Source organism: Leptinotarsa decemlineata, unplaced genomic scaffold (genome assembly GCF_025532065.1).
Source record: "Leptinotarsa decemlineata unplaced genomic scaffold, Ldec_3_MD MMD2_tig00001019_RagTag_RagTag, whole genome shotgun sequence".
Taxonomy (NCBI): Eukaryota; Metazoa; Arthropoda; class Insecta; order Coleoptera; family Chrysomelidae; genus Leptinotarsa; species Leptinotarsa decemlineata.
In genome coordinates, this window is record NW_027412557.1 from 7732529 (window position 1) to 7754430 (window position 21902).

General features: G+C 35.1%; 1 protein-coding gene across 1 annotated transcript in view; it reads left to right on the forward strand.

The window, feature by feature from the left end:
- The window catches only part of mmd (disintegrin and metalloproteinase domain-containing protein mind-meld), a 389133-nt gene that overhangs the window by 299126 nt on the left and 68105 nt on the right, over positions 1 to 21902 (forward strand). The window contains exons 8-10 of the mRNA XM_074175455.1: positions 7527 to 7845; positions 19485 to 19739; positions 19928 to 20130. Coding sequence (XP_074031556.1) covers positions 7527 to 7845; positions 19485 to 19739; positions 19928 to 20130 — 777 coding nt within the window. The remainder of the gene's footprint in view (positions 1 to 7526; positions 7846 to 19484; positions 19740 to 19927; positions 20131 to 21902) is intronic.

A 21902-nucleotide genomic window follows, 5' to 3' on the forward strand; every position in this document is an offset into this window, starting at 1 on the left:
AAACAGCATTGTATAAGACAAGATATACCCTTTCGAGAGGTAATCGATAGATTATTTTAATTTTCAATATTATTTAGAGGGATAAAGGTCGAACAAAGTTAATCTTGTTTGTATTAGCATCTTTTCTCAAGTTTGTGAGCTGTCGTAATGCGTAATTGCTTTCAAACGTTTGGATAGCTCACACATCACCCCTCGGATATTTGTCTCTCTTCTATAGATACTTTCACGAAAAGTGTTCAAGTGAATTGGCACATTTGATTCCACCAAGAGCGGTACATATCAGAAATTCGCGACGTACTGTTGTTGCTTATCGTCTTGAGTTTCAACTCAGTACACCTCGAACTTCACTATTCAAGAACTCTTTCATTTGGAGAGCTGCATTTACGTGAAACAACACACAACAACACTTTCCGAAACAATTGAAGACAGGAATAAAACATTGTTTACGCGTGTCTTTAATTAACACATACATGCCTTTAATATCTTAAAGTATCCAAAAATAAAGTATTATACAGTGTATTGCATTTAAGTTGATATTGGCCACTGGAACCTATCGATATGTCGAAACGTTTTTCAAACATGACCCCATTCACTCGCTATGAAGTTTATTATATGTATCTAATAGACACATCGCAACCATTCTAATATGGAAATTGCAGATTTTTTTTTACATCGTAAATGTGTTTTGCTATGATAACTATTAACTGATGAGCAGTGAAATATCAATTGCGTTCAGACTAGCGACACTGGAAAATTAAAATCGTAATTAAATATTATAATCAATATTAATATTAACACAGTTCAACCCAAACTATTCATACAAATTTCATTATCATCATCATTATTATCAAATAATTATCTCCTTTTATTATAATATATATAAAATATATTTCTATACTTTTGAAGTATACAAAACAATGACATTCCTTCATATTGTATCTATCAAATATATTATGTACCCCACTTCACATAAGTATATGAGTATCAATTTTTTATTACAGAGGCACGTAGTCATTAAACTTACAACTTACAAATAGACTTACTTGTCTTTTTTAACTTCGCGTACTTCTCCAAGAGGATAACGTACAGCTTCTTCGATGAATCTCGCTACCATAAACATATTAACAACTGGCAGATTATCGGATTGACCTTTTGTAAATCCGTCGTCGGTCATGTTTATTCGAATTTATAGACTTAATAGTAAATGATGAAAATATCACAATAAACAACAGAAACTCCGAACCAGCAAACGCAAACAGTTCAACATAAATGGAATGGCGACTGGCGAAATACAGTATGACGTCACATCCAATGGCTGAGCGTTTTTGGTCACGTGACGAAATTTAACACTATGTGGTAGGAGATCATGATGAAAAGAGAAATGAAAATTTCTATGTTTTTTAACACTTTTATTTGTAACTAACGTTACTGCAGTTTCGTCCTATATGGACATTTTCAAACTTAAACAATAAAGAAGTTTATTGTTTAAGTTTTACTCAAACAATAAAGAAGTTTATTGTTTAAGTTGGAAAATGCCCATATAGGACGAAACTTCAGTAACGTTAGTTACAAATAAAAGTGGTAAAAAACAAAAAAATTCTCATTTCTCTTTTCATGACGAAATCTAAATTTTCAGTAAACTTCATTTGTTTCTATAGAACGAATAGAATTAAAAAAAAAATCGGTAATAAAGGCTTCATCAAAATGATATCTTTCGATTCTCAATGTAATTTTCATGATTAAATTTTCATGCAAGTTCCCTATAGAAAAGTTAAATTTCGAAAGAGTGGTCTTTACAGTTGTAGGCCTCATGTCTCACAAATCTTTTTCTAAGGAGGATCGAAGTGCATATGCCAGCTTTAATCTGTCACTGTCTCCAACTCTGTAGATTATATCTAATGTTCGAGTATCCAATTATACGAAGAGCCCCAAAGTTGCATAAAACTTGTGCTCCATATATATGAGCTCATCTCAGAGATTTGTGTCTAATACACCATCAAGATTTGCCTTCGGTTTCTATTTCAGAAAATGAATTTGCTGTTCCAGCGTTGGGTTTATCATATCTATTCAACTAGTTACTCAAAAAGTGTATGTGGTATTGTGCTGGAAAAAAGTGCCACTTGCGAGTTAGAATAGCGTTTTCCTCCGTTTTCGCCAAGGGTGCTCTAGCGAAGTTAATTACTGAATTTCAATGTTGAAAATATCACAATAAACAACAGAAACTCCGAACCAGCAAACGCAAACAGTTCAACATAAATGGAATGGCGACTGGCGAAATACAGTATGACGTCACATCCAATGGCTGGGCGTTCTTGGTCACGTGACGAAATTTAAATTTTTAGTAAACTTCAATTGTTACTATAGAACGAATAGCATTCAAAAATATTTTTTTTTGGTAATAAAGGCTTTATTAGAATGATATCTTCTGATTCTCAATGTAATTTTCGTGATTGAATTTTTATGCAAGTTCCCTATTCAATATTATTATATGGACTACTAATTGTAGCCGTAAACTATATTTCTAATTCCATATTATGTGTTGTGTCTTGAAATTTTAATAAATTTCGACATTGTTGTGATGATAATTTTATTGACATGTTCTGTCGAATGTTGGCTTATGAAAAAAATCTAAATAGAATCTAATTGAACAATAGAGCTCAAATGAATATTAGGTCCATTCTTTGTAAAATATTTTTCCCTAGACAAGTATAATCGTTTTCACACAGTTTTTATGTGCATAAAGTTCCCCCTTACAATTCTGATGTATCCAGACAGGAAACGATAAAAATTTTCTCATCCTAATCAAAGACAGAACTGGAACATCTAACGCAAAAAATCCAAAATAAATACTGTTCGTTAACACCAGAACTGCAACACTCTTCTCGACCCTCGTTTCACCAACCAAGTTAACGTCTTCAGAAGATGAAGTAGTCTATGAGAAACGTACATCGAAAAGAGTGTTGCAGATCTGGTATTTGGGAACAGTAGTTGTTTTCCAGCCCAATTGCACTTTTCTGAATTATTATCTCAAAAGTCTTCATTCTGTAATGTAGTCATCATTTATGTATGAAATTTTAAACCAAACACTTGAATAACCGACCGAATGACCCAGATGAATCAAATACAGCAGCACTAAATGAAATAAGTTTTAATGAACACGTCTTCACAAATGTCGCATGGCGCGCCAATTAACGACTGACAACCAATTACCCTCCCGTCCCACAGCATTCACCCCCTGTCAATAACAGTGCTGCTGGCCAAAATCAGAGGGGAAAGTTTTAACAATTCGAAAGCGAACTTTTTAGGAATAATCTTTATTTTCCACGTTAAAGTGGAAAAGTTGATGAGAAATATTTATGTGTAATGTCTTTTGTATTACCTATATAAAAAATATGTTCATCAAGGAGATCAAGGGTAAGTATTATTTCAAGAAGAGAGAATTAGAATGGAGATGTAACATTTCATTCAGGGATTTCAAATCATTAAAATGATGCATCTATAGCGTATTGCATTTCTTACGAGTATGTGAATCTGAGAAAAATATGGACATTCATTTAGGAACAGTCAAAACTGACTCCGAAAAAATATGACAAACATCCAGAAGAGGAACATTATAGAACAGCAAAGGCAACAAGACATTTGAAGTGGTTGTCATGAAGAGATGGAAAGAAGTACTCAATAAACCAATAACGAAGAAAAATTCGTCCAGAATGAGAAACAGTTCAAGATTGAAGAAAGCCATAATCGAACGAGCGGACGTACGTCCGGTACCGATAACGTCCGTCCACAAAGAAGATACGCGGATGCCACGTGCTATCGCGGGGCTTCTATTCATGTTGTGATTGTCTATTGTGCAAAGTCATCAATATGTTATAGTTTATGTGAAAGTTTAGACAAAAATGTGAAGTGAGGGCCCCCTTTATTCACGCCGGTATCCAGGCCGGGGTGGTTTGGATAACCACGTAAAGGGAGCCATGTATGTGAATTTAATAACCCGAAGCTTTCCCGAAGAGGAGGCGACTCAAAAAATATATGTGGAAAAAATCAAAAGGTCTTTGCAGAAGGCGGCAATAAAAAAGTTGAATTGTTTTCATCGTGAAAAGTTCGACAAATGCGCCCTTGCGGAGAGCAACGTCCAACAAAATTAGAGAGAGAGAAAATATTGTTGTTTACTACTTACTAGATTGAAAGTTCGTAGACTAACACACAGATGATGCTACTGGTATTGAATCTATATGATTATCAGTTAACCGTATCCTTCAAAACATACGTGAACAGTTTTCACAGCTGTCGGACTATTAGTTCGTGGGAAGAACATTTTCAGTCAAGAAACTTTTGCTTAACTTGATGAACACTATGCAGACTCTGCACCAGGAAAATTAACCGTTGAGGAGTTGTTTGCTGAGTTTAAACGAAATGAAATGGGCATCGAGAACTAAGCACAGTGAACGCCCTAAAGAGACTGTAGCCGACGAAAACATCGAAAAAGTACACAAAAAAAATTTGGATGACCGCAAAGTGAAGTTGATTGAGAAAGTTGAAGCTCTAAAAATATCAAAGGGATATGTTGGACATATCGTGCTCAAAGTCTACCAAAAACAACAATGAATTGTTAATTCAAATAGCTGTTTGTGTTTAAAAGTAAGACCTCGTTAATCCTTAGCTCGCAAAAATTTCGGCTTCTGAGGGTTGTCGTTCGTAGGGGTGCGACAGCTGGTTAACGGAAAAACAAATTTCAGACAGACAGAGAACAGAAGCTGTTTCACTATAAAAAAATCGAATTCATGCGTCGATATGTGACAATGGACGAAACATGACCCCATCATTCCACACCAGAATCAAAACGATCGTCATCTGAGTGGACTGCACGTGATGAACCGACTCCAAAGTTCGCAAGTTATGGTATCAGTATTTTGGAATGCGCATGGTGTAAAATTCATCGGTTATCTTGAAAAGTTAGAATCATCAACAGCGACTATTAACTGGCATTAGTGGATCTAATGAAAGACGAAATCGCGAAAAGACGGAAGGTGCTGTTTCATTAAGATTATGCATCGGGTCACGAATCAATGAAAACGATGATAAAATTGCATAGATTGTGCTTCGAATTGCTTCCCCTTTCACCGTATTCTCCAGATCTGGCTCCAAGCGAAATTTTTCCTGTTCTCGACCTAAGAGAATGCTTGCTGGAAAGAAATGTAATGCCGACGAAGAGGTAATCGTCGAAACTGAGGTCTATTTCAAGGCTAAAGACAAATAGTAGGTACTATAAAAGTTCTTCGAAAAATTGTATGACCGCTATAGTCTTTATATCGCTGTCGAAGGCAGCTACATTGATTGATAGAATCAAATTTCATCAATGTTTTTTCTATGCCATAGTTTATAAACTAATTAAGAAGAGACATGTTCTACGTTGTACTATTTGCATTCTTCGTTCCGTAGTGTATCACAATGTTATATGAGTTTTCCTTTTATAATTACAGAGAGATATTGCATATCTCTCTGTAAATCACTTCGTATTTCCCAAGAATCAAAATCGTGTATCGGCTCCCCACTTCAGTATGCCATTTCCAATTTGTTCAGGTTGTTATATTTTGCATTATTTCCACCGGAGATTGACATTTTAATTGATAATAGAGTACATGCACGGAAAGTTTAATAATTCGCATCTGTAATGTCCAGTTTGGTCAGGCCCTCTTCAGAATTAAGGTCGTTAATTTCCGCTCACAATTTCAAGCTCCGCACACTGAAAAGATAATTTGAACTTCTCTCGGTTGTAAGCTATAAGGCAATATAGAGAGTGTGTATATATGGGGGTTTTCACGCGTTTATCCTTACCATTTTATTAAAGCTTTCTCAAATATTCAGAACCAAATCACTGAAATGGAAAATATCATTTTTTATACAGGGCATTTCTTTAAAGTGCCCCCTCTTTTATTTTTTGACCGGATCAACTCAAAAAATTGAAATTTGGAATAATGAAATTGATGCATGAATACTTTATTTTGAAGTGGAATTGACAGATGAAACTTTCAAGATGGCGACTGGGCGCCATCTGGGGAAAAAATTAAATGGAAAGCGGAGTCTTGTGATACATCATTCTGAAGCTCCTGACAAATACTTCACAGCCCTAGAATATGAAGTCAATATCTTCATCTACTACAAAATGGCGGAATATTCAATAATTTCCTGAAAACAAACACATTAATATCGATATTTCTAGAAATATTCCTTTTTATCTGCCATATGGAAATTCCAACAACCCGATGAGGTTTGTTAAGTTATTTCTTGTATATGAAAAATTGGAGTCACTGCTACCCTCACGTTTTCTGGAAAAAACACCCCCAATATCCAGAAAAAATTAACGTTTGGGCAGGAATATTGGGAAACCATATTGTAGGACCTCTATTTATTGATCAAAATTTAACAGGGGAACTGTATTTGAATATGCTAGTAACTACTGTTGACCCTCTCATTACTGAAATCGTCGAAGCAATTTATGGGGCTATTTGAAGCAAAAGGTGTACGAAACTGAACCTGCTTCAGTATTGGCAGTGAATAATAAATATTTGTAGAGATATTGACGTTACTGTATTCGAAAATGTTCGGCGTGAAATATCGGATAGGCTCTTCATATGTCAAGAAGTTCAAAGCAACCATTTCGAGCATTTCTGAACTGACCTCAAGCTTATTACCTCATATTATGTAGTTGAATATCAATGTATTCAGGCAATTACTGAATGTTTCGCCATTTTGTAGTATTTGAAGATATTGACATTATATTCTAGGGTTGTGAAGCATTTGTCAGGAGCTTCAAAAAGATGTGTCACAAAACCCCCCTTTCTATTTAATTTTTTTCCCAGATGGCACTCAGTCGCCATCTCATGTCAATTTCACTTCAAAATAAAGTATTCATGCATTAATTTCATTATCACAAATTTCAATATTTTAAGTTGACCCGTTCAAAAATAAAAGGGGGGGAACATACAAAAAATGCACTATATTCAAGCATAGCATGAAGTTATTAGAAACAAATGCACTATAATATTCATTTATGTCTCACACTGTTAAAATGAAATAAAACGAACTTTGATTTTTAAAACACCCATCAGAAATACATCGCTCTTCTAGGCAAGCTTTACGCTAATCAAGTTGGCGTCTTCTACTGATGATGTTATTTTATGATGATACTAACATGAAGAGTGTTGCAGCTCTGGTATATGGGAGCAAGAATATTTTTCTGAGAAAAAGTCACCATGTTTTTTTGTGTCGTTAGCGCATAAATTATCTTGTCATTGACCATAGCTAACAGCATTATCACAATATAATGCTGAGTAAGGGAGGTATAGACATTATGGAATACATTGTTGGGATACCTCACATAATTGTATATTTTTCTTCTTTTTCTTATTTTATTGAAAAAATCTCATATCAAAATTTTTGTATCTACAAAAACTGTCCGCTTCATTCAATCAAATATATGAATCAGCCTAACTGATGTGACTGCACAGCTTTCGTTTTTTCAGCAGAAGCATCCTCATTTGATATTTGAGACTCGCACCAAAGCCAACAATGGATGCGCCAATTCAGGCCACATGGAATGGAGACTCAATCCCATCTCTGGGTTTTTTCCACACACGATGACAAGAGTTAAGAAGGACGTCAGAGAGGCCACGAAGTACATCGAAACTGCCCTGGTGATCGACAAGGCGATGTTCGATAAAAGAAACGGAAGTACTAGAGGCGAAGTTGTGCACGATGCGATACAAGTGGCCAACATCGCGGACCTGTATTTCCGGACACTGAATACCAGGGTGTCGGTAGTATACGTGGAAACTTGGCAGGGTGAGTTATGAATTGTATCTTGAAATATAAGAGTAGTTGAAAAAGTACGAGCATTCTAAACTAATAATGACAGCTGAGAGTTAAGAATCTTTATTTTTTTTCAAAATAAGAAATCTCCACGAAATTTTCAGCTAGCAACGTTATGAGTGTGAAAAGTTCAGATTGAAGTTTGGACTAATGAACTGAGTGATGCTTTTGTCGTCAGTTTTCATACATTTGTAGTTTTTTGAAACTGTTGATCATCGTTTATAATGAGTGAGTTTTCCAATATTCCTTCAATACTTAAAATTCGTTTCTATTGGAACATACTTCAAGTGTTCCATTTCCTGGTTTGAATTTAACACAAATTGAAACGTCAAAACAAAATGTTTTTTCGAACCTACGAAAAAGTTGTACTACAAGAGTTCCATTCAAAATGATGGAACGAAGATAGATGTCAAAATTTACCGTCAAAAAGGTCGTTCATTCTAAAGATTGTATACAAAGTCAGTTTTTCAACCGATAAGGGATTATCTAAGAATGCCAATAGATATAATTCTTCTACATCATATTTCTTGCACTTTAGAACCATGACAAAATCAGTAAACATGAAAGGACAAACCGCTGAGTATTCATTATAGAAACATATTATAAAATATATTATTTGTCATCCTGAAAATGACAAACTTCCGGGTTATCAGTGAAACGTTAAGAAACTCTTTCAAAATTCATCTTTCCCAGTTAAAGACTATTTGCTATATAATGTATAACCATATTCCAAATCATATGAAAGAAAACAATATCAGTACGAAATCTTTCAGAAAACTCACGACAGATACATAAGAACACATTATAGATTGTCGGAATTTTGAATTTTCAAATGTTCAGTCCTGAATTTTATTTTCGTATCATGTTGTATACTTGATTGTCTTCTTCTTATTGCCCCGGAGCTGAACATTCCACGATGAATATTGTTTCGCTCTATTACGAAAAAAATACATCAAGCTTATTAGCGTTCATGAGCCGGGAAATGAGAAATGAATAGTTCCAACAAATTGGGCACTTTTCATTCCCTACAACGAATACAATATCCCCCGAAGCGTGGAGCAACACAGATGTCTTATCAAAGTACTAAAGCTGCACGAGTCGCACATGTCACACGCGTTGCGTGGATGATCCGCAAATTGAACACAGTTTCGCAGTGACAATCGTACCCCTATATCCAACCGAGTTAAAAAATAATTGCTTTTATTGAGTGCGGAATCAAAATCCATGATGCTGAAGACCAACTTTCGCTTTACTATCTACTCGTTAATAATGAAGTAAAATCACCCAACAAGAATATCCTCTTGGAAATGAAAACAATTTTTTGTTTGCCCTTACAATCTCAATTAAATTTTTCCCAACCATAACTTTGTATTAGAAAAATGAACAACGAAAAAACAGAAAAAACACAATGATGTGCAATACAAAGCCTTTGGCGACAAACGAAAGAATCGACACGAAAAACTGTGTATCAACCATTGTGCCACACGAGTCACATGTTACGCTAGTCGCGCCATCTCCTGTCCTGTACGCTGTTCTATTAGTTTATCACAAAAAAATGTGCTGTGCAGCGTCACCCCACACACTTCCAATTTGCGCTTAGCCTTAGAGTATCGTAGGTGGTCAGCACGTGATTACAGTCGACTAAGCTGTTTGAAACACCATCCTAGCAGGCCATGATAAACCTTTCCGTCTCCGACGTCAGCCGTCACGACCGAAGCTCTGTTTTGATGAGCCAAAGTCTCTAAAATTTTTTGAGGAAAACCCCATACATTGGCTCATTGTTGTATTGCCGCTCGTATTGTGACTTTTATATGGGCCTATTTGCTGAATGAGTCCAAGTCGATATCAGAGTTGTAATCACCTCGTTCCTTGTCGAAAACTGAACCGAGTTCATCAGTCGCTCGGGCAGTTTCCTTGAAAAGAAATTATAAAATTCCTTCTTTATCGTGATCGGGAGACCACAAAGTCAAAAGTCCACGTTTTCCCTGATTTCAATAAATGTACAACCGTGGAATGCATCGTTTTTTTCGGTGTTCACGTCAAGTTGATATAACTCCCCGTGAATTCACTTCACTACTCCAAAGGTGTAGCAAGCATGTTCGTAGTAGCAACGTTGGACTTCCCTGACAGTTCCGATTAACGAATATGTCGAATTTTATGCTGATACTTGCCGCGAAAAGACTTATTCACTGCTATTTTCTTGTGAGTGGCGTTGTTCCACCCCAAGGTAAGTACGTTACTCCCGCATCCAGATGGTACAAAATGCTTTCGACTAAGACCTGTACATTCTCTCGGTAGTCCCCGCATTCTTTTCATTTATGATGAACCGTGGCACATTTGTCATTTGTCTATTACGATAGCATAATTTTGAGCTCTGGTGTCATCTAATTGCCCTGCAATAAAAGCTGCAAACAGTCAGAAAGCGATGTTGGAACTTGACTTTGCTATTGAACTTCTTCATCTTTTAAATTCGAAATTTGAGTTTTCTTGCATTCTCAGAGTCCAAGAGAATGTTGAAAAGTTTTTTCCTAATGATAATTGTATATCTCTTCAATTCCGTCTCAGACGAATTTGTGTATTGATAAATCTCTGATTTCATTGTACCTGTCAACTTCATTAAAAACTTTTTACTGTGTTTATGAAAATATTCGCTTCATAAGAATATTGTGACGATGATTCTATTTGTACGGTTACGGAACAGAACTGTAATTCATTTTCATGTACTATTTTGAAATTTATCATTTTTCGAAAAGATTGGAAAGAAAATACAAAGAAGCAATGATGTGGATGAGACTAACGATACGGGTGTCTATTAACAGAATATACGATTTTTAATCTAATTTTAACTTCAGTCATAACCCAGGTGGGATTCAGGTGGAGTCTGTTTATATTTTTTCGTGCCTTTTTTATTTGATTTTTTCGTATGTAATCAGTGAACCTTGGTCTACGTTTGTTTTTCTTTTTTTCTATCAATGTCACAGACTCAGATTGAGATGCTGAATATGGATTGGACTAATTGTCTACCCTTCTTTATATCCCAACAACTACAGAAATAGGTACTGATGTTCTCATCACTTCAGAAAACTCACGCCACGCTGATGTGATAAATGAATTCCTAAACAAAAATTGTCATTGACTATTGCGAAATGCTATAAAACGCATCAGATTCGTAATTCAATATGCTAGCAGGTAAATCTCAATTTTCCATTTGTAACATAAGAAAATGTAACGTTTCAACAGTTTATCACCGACCAGTTGAAAATATTTATTATAAGAGTTCATGTTTGAGGTTGCATACATGATTTTGAAGCTATGCATTCTGTCTGAGAGAAGATTATATTTTCTGTAACTCTGTAAGTTGTATATTTTATTTCAATATTGTGTCACAAATATATAAAGTCTACAAATCCTACTCATTACATTCTTGAGATAATCTTATAAACAAACGAGTCTTTCTATCTTCACTTATTGCCATACTTTCAATAAATATCGATTCCAATGAAAATCGAATTCCTATTATTTTCCATGAAGATAAATTCAATATTTGAGTGAGAAGCAGGCTGAGCCCTTACTCCAGGAAGAAGTTTAATTAAAAAATAAATTAAATCTGAGTAAAAAAAGTTTGTATTCTCGAATTGAATCAAGCAAATATTTGTTTCCAGTTGCTTATATATTTCGCTTGGTGAGCTGACTTCTTACGAGGTTTTTTAAAATAGTCAATTAGACTCAAACTCATTGGTTGATGTGGCGCTGAATAAAACATAAGGTAAAGTCGAAGTAATCTTTATTGTGAATAGTTAAAACTATCGGCATCTCAAAGGCCACATAAAGGAATACAGTGCCGCTACGAACTAGTCCACGTGGACTGAAGAATTGGCGGTTCGTATTGGATAATTTTTACTAACCGAGTTTTATGATTTCCTGAAGAGTTACAAAATTAAATTTGAAGTCATGTTTCGGTGACGAATAGAATATGGGGATGTGTATCGCCGTTGTGTCGTCAATGTTCCGTTCAGGAACTGATCGCGATTTAAGTGTTGAAATTCGATATTGGTGCAGTTATTACTCAAAATTTTTGTTATCTGTTTAAAATGTGGCGTCCTTGGACAAGTACTAATAGTAATAACGATTGTGATAACAACGCAGACTTTTTCCTGTGTAGTGATTCCAATAGCGCTGGCGAACAATGCGAAAAAGAGATACCAGTGAATAAGATTCGGATGCATTTGAATATTGTAATACAGAGAGTATATTTCAATGTATATAAGAATCTACATCTCAAGTTTGGTTTCGAGGGAAACAAACTATTACAAGCAACGTCAGATTTGACCGAAATTCCTTTCTCAACTATACGTAAAATAGTCAAAAACAAACCTTATGAACGCAAGACGCGATGTGATACGGGATTACCAAAACCTTCAGATGTTCATCTAATAAAATCATTAAAAAAACATTAAAAAAACGACTGTTACAAAAGCAATGAGATTCCTACAATTGAAATTATGAGGAAGAAATTGAATACTTCCGGCCATAACGTGAGCTGCTGTTCAAAACTCTTCAGAATTGGATGAAAAAAACTAGGTTTCCGATTTAAAATAATAAACAAACATCAAGCATTTATGGAAAGCGGAAGAATAATAGAATTGCCTAACAAATACTCAGAACAATTAAATATAGACAAGAACAACGGCAAATTTTCTATTTGCACGAAACTTGGTATGACCCTCACGACACAGTTACGAAAGGGTGGACTGATGGTTCGAGAATATGTAGGCCTAACATGCCTGCAAACAAAGAATCGCGAATAATCATTGTGCATTGCGGAGGATGTAAATGATGGGTTTCGAATTCTTTGAAAGTATGTGGAAAAAACTCTTCAAAAAATTGAACGTGGTTAACACCATAGTTGTGTAATTCGTAATATTACAGGCTTTTAAGATAAACCGTCTTATACAGGATACTGTCTATTCATTGTTTTAGCAGATTTTTTTCGTAGTCCCCATTTCACTTAGATGGCCATGACTTCAAAATAGAGATGTATTTTTCAATTATGAACAACTTTTCTGAAAAACATTTCCCGAGATTTTCAAAAATGAGAGTTTCGCATATGGTGCATACTTTTGGGATGACACTGTATATGTGAGTAAGTGTTCAAAAGTATTTCCAATCATCACTCTGTTATTTGAATTCCTATTTTCCCACTCATCTATATAAACGGAATATTTATTGTATATATATATATATATATATATATATATATATATATATATATATATATATATATATATATATATATATATATATATATATATATATATATATATATATATATATATATATCGTACTACCAAAAAGACACTTAGCCAGAAATTTATTTGGTTCACTCCATGGTTGTAAGGGGTGGAAAACGCAACCCCTAAAATTTATTTCCAGTGTAACTTTTTGTCTTATCATTTGTTTACCATTCAAAAATATATTTTCGATAGCCTGTTTCATTCTGAACAAAAAATGTCTCTTGAGTTTTTTGGCCAAAATAAACCAGTTCGCAGCAAAAAATTATTTTACGAACAACTACAGAGATACATTGTCATAAATGCGAACTGAATTTATTGTTATTTTGTAGTTAGTACATGCATTAAACGATTAAAGGATAATGAACAGAACTAATTTATTAATAACAAAACACACAACAATTAGGAATCATAGTAAATGTTCAATATGTCTACCTTCAAACATTACGCATGCATCTAGACGTCGGCGCATTGAGCCACGTATTCGCTCAAATATTCCTGGAGTCTCTCTGATTACCCTGCTTGCATCGATGATGCGGTTTCTCAAGTCCTCCACATCGCGAAGAGGAGTACGATAAACCAAATGCTGTAAATCTCCCCAAATAGAGAAATCGAGAGGATTGAGATCCGGGGATCGAACGGGCCAGTTCTGTGGTTCTCCTCGACCTATTCACTGATTTGCATATGTTTCAGTTAAATGCTGACGTGATTCTTAACGAAAATGGGCGGGAGCCCCATCATACATTAAAAACATATCCCTTCTGACGCCCAAAGGAACTTCCTCCAGCAGTACTGGATGCACTTCTTTTAAAAATTGAACATATGCCTCACCACTTAATCGAGGAGGTAGAAAATGAGACCCAATTAAATCATCCCCAATAACTCCCAGCCACACGTTAAGAGAAAGCTGTTCTTGATGGTTAGTTTCGACAATAGCATGAGGGTTTCCATCAGCCCATATGTGCTAATTATGAAAATCAATAATCTTGTCCCGAGAAAAACTACATTCGTCTGTGAATTCTATCGTCTTCAGAAAGTCACAATTTCTTCTAATCATTTCCAGCATCCAATTGCAAAATTCAAGACGGTTCAGAAAGTCCCGCGGTAACAGTGCCTGTACTCGTTACAGATGAAAAGGGTATAAGAGTTGTTCCTTTAAAATTCGAAATACCGTCATATGATCAACATTTATCTGGAAAGCAATCTTTATAGTGCTGGTAGTAGATTATTCTTCAATAAAATTAAGTACTGCTTCCTCAAGCTGTGGTGTTCGTACTTCTCGATGGCGACCACAATCCTGCGTTCTTTTGTCGAATGAACCATATTCTCGTAATCGTTGATGAAGTCGAGCAAATATTCTATGTGAAGGATGCTGCCGTTGAGGATACATTTCAGCATATCTTCTAGAAGCTTCTAACCCATTCCCCTGCGACAGACCGTAAACGTAATGCGTATCAGCCATTTCCTCATTTTAATAACAAGTGAATTATTAAAGTAACAAATTAAGAACAGAACAACAACACACAATTATTAGTATTGATTCAATTTCGAAAATTCACAAACTGACAGCGTCATACCAATGTAATTGTCACTATCGCTATTAGCGATCTACTAGATAGATGAGTTTCGTATTTTCGCATTTATGACGATGTATCTTTGTAGCTGTAGTTTTGCTGCGAACTGGTTTATTTTGGGCAAAAAACCCAAGAGACATTTTTTGTTTAGAATGAAACAGGCTATCGAAAATAATTTTTAAATGGTAAACAAATAATAAGACAAAAAGTTACATTGGAAATAAATTCTAGGGGTTGTGTTTTCCACCCCTTACAACTATGGGGTAAACCAAATAAATTTCTGGCTAAGTGTCTTTTTGGTAGTACAAAACGTCAGGTTAATTTCAATATTGTATCTTTTTTAGTGCTTGTGAAAAAAATTGTTATATAAATTTTATGTACCCCCTTCAAGGGACTCTATCTTAACAACAGATGCTCCAATGAAATTTCTCCCCTAACTATATTATTAAAGGCGAACTGTTGGAAGGTAGGTTGCACTATATCGTTTACTTGAACTATAACTGCTCCTAAAAAGCATATTACTTCTTGAATTAATCGGTGTATAATTAACATATGATTCTAAAATTATTGTGATGGCTTTCAAACCACTCATTCGAAAATTATGTTTAGATTGGAATAATGGAGTACAACTCATTAAATGTAGCTGTGTTTGAATGAAATTCAATTGAATAGACTACCCAACTTTGGTAAGCATCCAGAAACCTAATGTTCAGGTATCCAACTCAGGAATGTCATTCATGTTCCTGTATTATATAACTGTCGCTTATCCACTAGTCCATGAAACTGTGGCAACAAAATATTACACATGTATCATCAATTTGTGCATGAAAACGAAACAACATGACTTCTAAAATGATTATAACGTATTAAAAAACATCCATTGTGGTACCATCCATTTGTTTATAACAAAGCTCGCACAAGTTACTGAGGGTTGTCGTTCGTAGGGGTACGACAGCTGGTTAACGGAAAACAGATGTTAAACAGATTTTTTTTAAACACTATTTTACTGGAAATACAACGATAAAAAAACATGAGAGAAATAGGACAGTTTAATCTGCTGGGAACATTTTGCCAATTGATGAATTTTATGGTTGTTTGAAGGAATAATAAGTCTTTAATGAGTTGAAGGTGTGAATTATTTGGTACTGGCGTAGGAATCTTCACAAAATCTCTTTTGATCACCAGTAACAAAATAGATTGACAGTCTTCAATCGTACTGCTAAGAATGTCATCATCAATTATGAAGTATTTTCATCAAATTTCTATAGTATTTCTAAAGGAAACTCGGTGAACAATCTGTTTTTTGTTATTATGACCTTTTGAGAATGAAGGTTTTTATAATAATTTGATCAAACTATTTCTTCCAATACTGAGTGAATCAGAACTCGAATTTTTTTCACATATCATCTCATTTTTCATTGATTGTCATTGGAGAACTATTTCCGAAAATGAATAGTTGGATCATACAGTAGGTACTATAAATTCCAAATAGATCTAATTGACGATGTGAGCTCTTTCGGTATTATTCTTCCACGAAGTTATTCAGTAAAGAAGTATTTCATGAAATTATCATTTCAGTGTCAATCAGTGAATTTCTACATTGGAAAAAATATCCCTTTAATCAGGCAAACTCTTCTAGTGACTTTTCATAGAAAATGGAAAATGTTGAAAAGATTAGTTTTTGGATATCATGTTTCGAAATAAGCACCTGGTATACACTCGTATAATTCTATATATTATGCCAGTACTTTCCTGAATATACTGAATTCGTATAAATTTCTTGAGGTTCATTGGCGGTAGATTCGGATACATTTCATTGAACTTTCTACATGTTCTGCTGATAATTTTGTCACACTGTCCAAAAATAATAAACAAATTCTTAAGAACTTCGTTTGAATAGTTTTGTTCCATCGTTTTGAAGGTATTTGCAACTTCTGAAGTGACGAAAATGTCGATATTATTAGGAGAATGTCACAACGCTCCTGTCAAATAGTAATCATGGCCTGCTTACCAAATACCGAATGGAAATACCATTCTGAAGGGACATTTTCACAAATAAATGTTCATAAGTCCGAAACTTGACTAGTTAGGTATAGGTATGATATACATAGAAAGAAAGCAAATTTCAGCAGCTTTCCGAATTTTTAATAATATACAGGGTGTTCTATTTAAAATAATCAAATTTCAGCAACTTTTTCAAGCAAACGAAAAAACTGTATTTTTTTACCACCCTGTATTGAAGTAACGGAGATTAGGCTGACATGTGGGAAGTGTCCAAGTATCACCTAACTCCAAACCAAATTTCGATATCATAGTACTTCTTAACTAAAAGATATCGGCATTTTTAGAAGTCATGATTTTCGAAGAAAAAAATTGAAATTAATTTTTATTTCGAAAACGGTAACAGATAGGTATAGGGAAATATCAAGAAAAGTTGTCGGGCAATTGTTGGAGATTCCAAAAATAATATTATATACAGAGTGTTCCATTTGAAAAATCAAAGTTGCTACTGCTTTTTAATAGAAGCGGCAACACCGCATTGTCGAAAATATTTTAGTTGGCTAGAGAATGTCCGAATATGCCCTCCATTAAATTTTCAAAGTGATCCGTTGTCTCGTTCACCAGAAACGTCTAATATGCCATCCACCGTGAATCAGCCTGTATATGTATAGTAGATGGATAATCTTTGCTGACTAGTTACAAACAAATTTACTGAATTTGAATTGAAGGGGTTATATTTTTAGGAGTGATTAATTTTTGAGAAAGAAAGATTTTGGCTTTCTACTACTCCATCTTGATACAAAAAAAAAATCTAAAGCAAATGGAACTTCAAACGTTCAAGCCAGTCTCTATATACCTACACAGTAGGTTTAATGGACTGACGCCTATCAGAAAACAACTACACCCCTGGCTAATACCACGAAGGGGTGTAGGTATATAGAGACTGGCTTGAACGTTTGAAGTTCCATTTGCTTTAGATTTGTTTATTGCCAGTCTTCAAGCATAGCCCATTGACTAATAAGAAAGTTTTTATTCCTTATTTAGAGGAATCGGGCAAATTACGGATGTGCAGTTGGTTAGTTCCTCGTCCACTAGATGGAGTGACATTTTTGATGTTCGCTCCAACTTCGGAAGAGGAATGAAATACTCTGAAAGAATTCCGATTTTCAATTGTGGAATATCATTGACTTTAGGTCGATGATGGTCACTATCTTGCACTGATGAGTGGCTAATAAGCCCGAAACCGGTCTGTAAGTGTGCCCGTTCCATAATTGAAGGTCGACTCTTTCAGTTGTATTGCCAATTGCATATGCAGGACATTTTCTGTGAAGATTCCTGCACTGACGCCTGTCTGATATAATCCAACGTCCTTCGTGGTATTAGCCAGGGGAGTAGTTGTTTTCTGATAGGCGTCAGTCCATTAAACTTACTGTGTAGGTATATAGAGACTGGCTTGAACGTTTGAAGTTCCATTTGCTTTAGATTTGTTTATTGCCAGTCTTCAAGCATAGCCCATTGACTAATAAGAAACAAAAAAAAATTGTATCAAGATTTACTGAACTATTGGGGTATGCAGCATGCAAAAAAATACTTTGAGAACATTGGTTCCAATATTTCAAAACTTTCTATTGTCATCATCAGAGAAACTACAAGAGTAAGAATATGTACATTTACATATTGCTTAAGTTTTGATAAAACTACTTACATTGTCCACGAGGTTGTACGCAAATGGTGGAAAAATCATCAAATATATATACAACAAAACATTTTGGTAAAGTTGACAATACAATTTTTTCAACAGATTAAAATAAAATTACTATAAAGCACTATTGAAACTTTCAGTCAATATTTAAAATAAGTTATTGATTCTGAAATTTGATACAACGCAGTCTGTTACTGTCTCGTATTAACGAGAATATTCGAATATTGTAGTTGATAGACGCATGTTTATTATGTACATCAAAGTCAAAATTTTAACAGGGGTGCTAATCGAATCAGTTGATTTATGATGTACTGTTTGGAACCTTTGGTGTAGTAATAAATATTGCATATCCGAAATTTGCCCGATTGCTCTGAATAAGAAAGAAAAACATTCTTATTAGTCAGTGGGCTATGCTTGAAGACTGGCAGTAAACAAATCTAAAGGAATGAACTTCAAACATTCAACTGCAGAAAGAGTTCATGACCAGCTGGAATTATATCTGTTTGATCGTGATACTCAGATGGAGACCATGCCAGGTACTGATGATGGAACAAGTACCCCGAAATCGATCTATCGGTTGGTCGTGTCAACCAAACGAAATTAATTTCTGCTTTTCATAGTGGGAAACAACTTGCGACCCATCTTCCAAATCGAAGACGTTGCACAGGTGCCTGATAGTTTTACTTCAACTCTCTGCGCGGCAGTAGCTGGGTTTGTTGTTGTATTTCTGTTGGGTACGTACAAAGTCGTTGGTCTACATGAGAGGCAAGGGGTAAGGTGTTATCACCTGTACCTGGAACATATGTATGTACTATTCTGATCATTCCTATAATAATCTCAATGTAAGAGTCACCGGTAGACAGCTGATAACCAAGAAAAGTACTTAATAAAAATAACTGCGTGAACGCAAGCGAGACATGAGTGGAACCACTGACATAAAAACTTGGCAAGTTGAATACCTAGTTTTTCAAAAAAACTAGTGCTATTTTGCAATACATCACTAACTATTTTATAGACAAAACATTTTTCAATCATCTTTTACAGGTGCGAACCAAGCAACAATCAAACCCAACGAAGACATTGGTGAAGCTCTTGTCAATTTCAACGATTATACCGCTAGAAAACTCTTCAAAATAGAAAAAGATACCACCCAACTTCTGACTGGTGAATTTTTTGAGGGTGGTAAAGCAGGCAAGGCGGTTCCAGCCACTGTTTGCACTTCTAAATCCGTAGGAATAAGCGTCGACATCAATACGTATGAACCACACTTGTTGGCTGGAACCATGGCTCATATGATCGGTATGTTAATATGAATTCATTTTGAAGATAATATATGTAGAATACATAATTGTTGAAAATAAAACGTTTAATGCCTTTCCAACGCAACAGTAATGCAAAAAATGTAAGACAATGCAAATACCAAATAATGCGAATAATATAATCGAAAGCTAGTATTAAAATAAAATAATTCTTCAACTGTACCGCAGGTCACAATATTGGAATGGGTCACGACGATGGAAGGCAGGAATGTTCCTGCAGGGATTGGCATGGATGCATTATGGCTCAAGCAATAGTAGGACTCAACAACGTACAGCCTTACAAATTTTCTGAGTGCAGTAAATCAGACTACATCGATAGGTTGAGGACGGGTAACGGAATTTGCCTTCTCAACAAACCAAATGAGCTCACGGTAAGTAAAGAATGTCTGAACTTTGAATCGAAATACGGGACATGGTTTATAACCTTTTTGAAAGTTATTTGAATGATTTCATTCAGTATGTGGAAGTTATTGAAATCAACAATAAATCTCAAAAAATATATCTCATTGTGCTGCAAGGAACAGCCTTGGCCAGTATCATTTTTCACATATACTCACTATAGACTCAGCAAAAACAATTTTGCTGATGAAACCGCCATCTATTTCGGAGCAGAATCATGGGTAGACCTAAAATAAAAGTTCAAAACGATTTTAAGAAAAATTTCTGTTGATTGAATCAAAATTTTCAACATCCAACTAACTAGAAGAAAAGCACTCACCTGTTTCAAAAATATATTAGTTTGCCTCTCATCTCTGAAAACTTCAAATGAATAACATGGAATTGAATTCTTCCAAACCAGTGAAATACCACCTACCTTCCAAAAAGGATTTGACCTAAGCTTTATAAAGTATCAAAAGTTGCTGGGGCCTGTACAGTTTTTTGGTACGGAACAGTGTCCCAAGCTTTTGAGAAGCAGTTTTTGCAATTCCAGCGACATGATTGTGCTAAGAGATATTGATGTCCATTTTAACCCATAGTAAACTCATCGAAGCAGAAAGCGGAATTGTGTGTCCTGGCATTATTTTATCCGGTTCGGAGACATTTATATTTTTGGAGAAAACCGATGCCTGGGTTTTGGTACCACTGAATTGAACCTCGTTAATTTCACCCCAATTCGAAATCACCTTTAGATCCTCATTAAAATATGAAACCTCTTGCTGCCGGTGAAGATGTGCATCTGCAGCCCATGTCCTGGAATCCAAATGGAATTATGACAAGTATGCTATCGTCAGCAAAGCAATATATAGGATTTTTTTTCAATTAGTCGTTGATATACAATATAAAGAGGGTTGGAGACAATATGGATCCCTGCGGAACACCAGGGTTGATGGTAAAAGTATTCGAGAGATATCCATCGACGAAAAAATCCCTTCCTTGTAAGATAGATTGAAAAGTCTGCAAAATACTGGTGCGAGTTCATTGACGCACTTTTTAAGTACGATGACGAGACCTTTATTAGGACTTTATTAGGCCTTGTTGACATTGATCTGTTTCAAAATTCGCCTGACTAGCCGCTGTCGAAAAGTAATTTCCGTCATTGTGAATTTCTAGTGTGGGAAAAGTGAGTGATGCCTTTCCTGGAAAATCATGAAGTAGGATGCAAATTGTTCAGCTAGTATATTTGCTTTATCTATGGCTGTTGTTGCAATTGAACAATCAGCTTGTGTTTTGACTAACAGCTTCAGCTACCGACCAGAAGAATCTAGACCCGTTGGGATTGACAAGCAGTTTATCCCTAATTCTTTGATTGTGGAGTTATTCTAATTTTGCAGCTGTTGCAAGCATTAACAACATTGACAACTAGATTGGAATATACATCATGCTACAACATTCACATCATGGAAGATCACAATCTAGAGTTGACTAAAAAATTGAATGATCCGCATCATTCTCTGTTTTATTTCAATCAATATCATTTTGGCCAATCTGTTTTGGCTAAAACACTTGTTCTTCAAATAAATAATCGATTGCAGAATATCTATTGCTTTATATATTGCAGTATATGCTTCAATTCCATCAAATAGGTATATCCAAAAAAGTTTTCTTCTTTTTCAGTTTTCTTGTTAAGTTGGATTTGAACGTGAGACTTTTATTAATGACTAAAAATAGTTGACTACGTACCAGGTGAAGTATAATATGCTGG